Source organism: Mandrillus leucophaeus, unplaced genomic scaffold (genome assembly GCF_000951045.1).
Source record: "Mandrillus leucophaeus isolate KB7577 unplaced genomic scaffold, Mleu.le_1.0 Scaffold306, whole genome shotgun sequence".
NCBI classification, from domain to species: Eukaryota; Metazoa; Chordata; class Mammalia; order Primates; family Cercopithecidae; genus Mandrillus; species Mandrillus leucophaeus.
The window spans coordinates 1,250,451-1,254,450 of record NW_012103210.1 but is presented as its reverse complement, the minus strand read 5'-3'; the positions used below and the strand labels follow the sequence as shown (position 1 = coordinate 1,254,450).

General features: G+C 61.6%; 1 protein-coding gene across 3 annotated transcripts in view; it reads left to right on the top strand.

Moving 5' to 3' along the window:
• The window catches only part of WDR81 (WD repeat domain 81), a 23,724-nt gene that overhangs the window by 14,105 nt on the left and 5,619 nt on the right, over positions 1-4,000 (top strand). For 2 of the 3 annotated variants that reach the window (XM_011987271.1, XM_011987272.1), the window contains 6 exons: positions 363-470; positions 741-931; positions 1,054-1,244; positions 1,974-2,139; positions 2,315-2,480; positions 3,172-3,861. In XM_011987271.1, the coding sequence (XP_011842661.1) occupies positions 363-470; positions 741-931; positions 1,054-1,244; positions 1,974-2,139; positions 2,315-2,480; positions 3,172-3,861 (1,512 nt within the window). The remainder of the gene's footprint in view (positions 1-362; positions 471-740; positions 932-1,053; positions 1,245-1,973; positions 2,140-2,314; positions 2,481-3,171; positions 3,862-4,000) is intronic. The other variant, XM_011987270.1, reaches the window with a different exon arrangement.

Sequence of the window (4,000 nt, the reverse complement as noted above, 5' to 3'; positions counted from 1 at the left end):
AAAAAAAAAAAAAAAAAAAGAAGAAAAGCAGGGAACAGCCATTATGGGGAGACCGAGGGAGTGGAGGGAAGAGAGGCCAGAAGGGAGGTGGCCAGGGCCGGGCCAGGCCTCGTTAAGGAGCTTCAGAAGACCCACGGGCAGGCTAACTTCCTGAAGGTCTTGCCTGTGGAGAGGAGCCTGGAGCAGCCAGAGTCCCACAGGCCAGGGCCTAGGCACCTCTGCCACTGTTATGTGGAGGGGGATGGTGTGGGACAGCCGGCCTGGGCTGGGCTCTTGGCAGAGCTGGGGTGCCGTGGGGTGGGGTGGGAGGGGTAATGAACTCATGTTATCTGAGGAGCTCAGGGCCTGCTCCCACCCCACAGATACAGCCTGCAAGATGGTCCGCTGGCTGTCTGCCAAGCTTGGCCCCACAGTGGCTTCTCGCCACGTGGCCCGGAACCTGCTCCGCCTGCTGACGTCTTGTTATGTTGGTAAGGAGGCTTGTGGTCGGTGCTGGAGATGAGGGTTTCTCCCAGGCCCTCTGCCTAGCTTAAGCCCTCTCCAGCGGGGATCCTTCCCACCCCTAGCTCAAATCACCCACCGGCCAGGTGCTGGGTCCCAGTCTGTAAGCGCCAGCAATTGGGTAGGGCCAGGCTGGTCCCCAGGCTAGAGTGAGCTCAAGCAGCCAGTACAGCCCTGCAGGGTCAGGCTCCCCCCGGCCCTCCACTGGCGACTCAGGACTGCTGGCCCTTCCTTGGTAGGACCCACTCGGCAGCAGTTCACGGTGAGCAGTGGCGAGAGCCCTCCGCTGAGCGCCGGCAACATCTACCAGAAGAGGCCGGTCCTGGGCGACATCGTGTCAGGGCCGGTGCTCAGCTGTCTCCTCCACATTGCCCACCTGTATGGGGAGCCCGTCCTCACCTACCAGTACCTGCCCTACATCAGCTACCTGGTCAGTCGCTGGTTTGGCAGACCCGGGGCTGGGAAGGCTGAGGACCTGAGGGCCGACCCGGGGTCTCTGGGTGCCAGGGGGTCCCTGGGGCTGCCAGGCCCTCATCTGCTGGGTGGTTCTAGGTGGCCCCAGGGAGTGCCTCAGGCCCCAGCCGACTGAACAGCCGTAAGGAGGCAGGGCTGCTGGCCGCAGTGACACTGACTCAGAAGATCATCGTGTGCCTCTCAGACACCACGCTCATGGACATCCTGCCCCGGATCAGCCATGAGGTCCTGCTGCCCGTGCTCAGCTTCCTCACCTCCCTCGTCACAGGGTAGGCCTCTGCCCCAGCCGCTGTAGGGGGACCGGCCCAGCGGAGGGGCTGCCCAGGACGGGCTGGGAAGCTTAGGGGAGAGGACGTAACGCTGGGCTGGGTGTCAAGGGTCCTGGTTTTGATCCCCGCTCTTTGACCCTGAGCAAGCCACACCCTTTTCCTGTGCCTCAGTTTCCTCATCTGGTTTGGACCAGTTGGTCTTGGAGCTCCTTTCTTTTAAAGCTTTTGATATGACCGGGTGTGGTGGCTATGCCTGTAATCCCAGCGCTTTCAGAGGCCAACACGGGAAGATTGCTTGAGCCCAGGAGTTCAAGACCAGCCTGGGGAACAAAATGAGACCTCATCTCTAAAAATATATATAAAGGCTGGGCATGGTGTCTCACACCTGTAATCCCAGCACTTTGGGAGGCCGAGGCGGGTGGATCATGAGGGTCAGGAGTTTAAGACTGGCCTGGTCAATATGGCAAAACCCCATCTCTACTAAAAATACAAAAAAAATTAGCCAGATATGGTGGCTCATGCCTGTAGTCCCAGCTACTCGAGAGACTGAGGCAAGATAATCACTTGAACCTAGGAGGCAGATGTTGCAGTGCGCCGAGGTCGCACCACTGCACTCCAGCCTCGGTGACAGAGCAAGACTCCGTCTCAGTAAAAATAACTGAAGCTTTTGGTAGATTCTGGTCAAGTCCTGCAGAACCGGGGACTGGAGCTCATGAGCTCTGTTTCCAGGTTCCCAAGTGGGGCCCAGGCCCGGACTATCCTGTGTGTGAAAACCATCAGCCTCATCGCCCTGATCTGCCTGCGCATCGGACAGGAGATGGTCCAGCAGCACCTGAGCGAGCCTGTGGCCACCTTCTTCCAGATCTTCTCTCAGCTGCATGAGCTTCGGCAACAGGTGGGCAGATCTGCGGGGCCAGGGCAGGCCGGGGTGGGGGCGGTGGACCCGGCTGACCTCCCGGGCGTCTCACTCACAGGATCTGAAGCTGGACCCCGCGGGCCGTGGTGAGGGCCAGGGCGGGCTGGGGTGGGGGCGGTGGACCCGGCTGACCTCCCGGGCGTCTCGCTCACAGGATCTGAAGCTGGACCCCGCGGGCCGTGGTGAGGGCCAGCTGCCACAGGTGGTCTTCTCTGATGGGCAGCAGCGGCCCGTGGACCCTGCCCTGCTGGACGAGCTGCAGAAGGTGTTCACCCTGGAGATGGCGTACACAATCTACGTGCCCTTCTCCTGCCTGTTGGGTACTGCCCCATCACGTTCCCCGTCACAGCCTTCGTGGCTGTCTCCTCCCTTGGGAGGCCCCATTCTCTGCCCTTGCCCCAGAGTGAGCAGTGGGTTCTAAGCAGTTTTTTTGGGTGAGAGCAAAGGGATTTGGCCTCAGACCCCTACCTCCAAGGTGACATACAAACAGGGACTGAGCAGTAGCCAGCAGGAGAGGCCCAGGAGCTGGCCTGTAGCATCCCTGGGGAAGGCAGGAGAGTCAGGGCGGTGGACTGGCTGGCTGCAGGAGCTGAGAGGGAAGGAGGGGCCTCCTGTTTACGAAGCTTCCCCTCTGGGCCCTGCATGGTGCTGTGCTAATCGTTTCAGCGTGTCATCTCCCTGCAGAGGACAGACAGCCCTGTGGTGACACATGTTATCATCCCGCCACTGAAATCTAAGCTTTGGGAGGCCAGGGCACCACCTGTCTTGTTCCGTATTCTATTCCTAGTGCCCAGCACGGCACAGCACATAGAGAAGACGCTCATGTGTACATCACAACGGAATGAATGCACATATCACCGGGGAGGAAACTGAGGCTCAGAGACAGAGTTACTTGCCCAGAGTTGCAGAGCCAGTTCCTGCCCCGTCTTCTGTGGCTCCCGAGTCCTTGGATGGGTGATAGCAGCCGCCTGCCATCTTCCCTGTCTCAGGACCTCTCCCACTCCCATCCAGGTGACATCATCCGGAAAATCATCCCCAACCACGAGCTGGTTGGGGAGCTGGCGGGGCTGTACTTGGAGAGTGTCAGCCCGAGCAGTCGCAACCCTGCCAGCATGGAGCCCACCGTGCCCAGCACCGGCCCCGAGTGGGACCCCCAGGGTGGGGGCTGCCCTCAGGATGACGGCCACTCAGGGACCTTTGGGAGCGTCCTGGTGGGGAATCGCATTCAGATCCCTAATGACTCTCGGCCTGAGACCCCCGGACCGCTGGGCCCCATCTCGGGGGTGGGTGGCGGGGGCCTGGGCAGCGGGAGCGAGGACAACGCCCTGAAGCAGGAGCTGCCGCGGAGCGCCCACGGGCTGAGCGGAAACTGGCTGGCGTACTGGCAGTACGAGATCGGCGTGAGCCAGCAGGACGCCCACTTTCACTTCCACCAGATCCGCCTGCAGAGCTTCCCGGGCCACTCGGGGGCCGTCAAGTGTGTGGCCCCCCTGAGTAGCGAGGACTTCTTCCTGAGCGGCAGCAAGGATCGAACCGTGCGCCTCTGGCCGCTGTACAACTACGGCGACGGGACCAGCGAGACGGCCCCACGTCTCATCTACACCCAGCACCGCAAAAGCGTCTTCTTCGTGGGCCAGCTCGAGGCCCCACAGCACGTGGTGAGCTGTGACGGGGCTGTGCACGTCTGGGACCCCTTCACAGGTGAGCGGGCCCAGGTGAGGCCTGTTCTGTTCCTGCTCCTGCGCCCGCCAGGCCTCTGGGAAGGGGCCCGAGGGTGGGGCTGCAATGCTGCGGAGTCTGGGGAGACCCAGCGAGGCCGCCGAAAGAGCAGTTAGGGTTT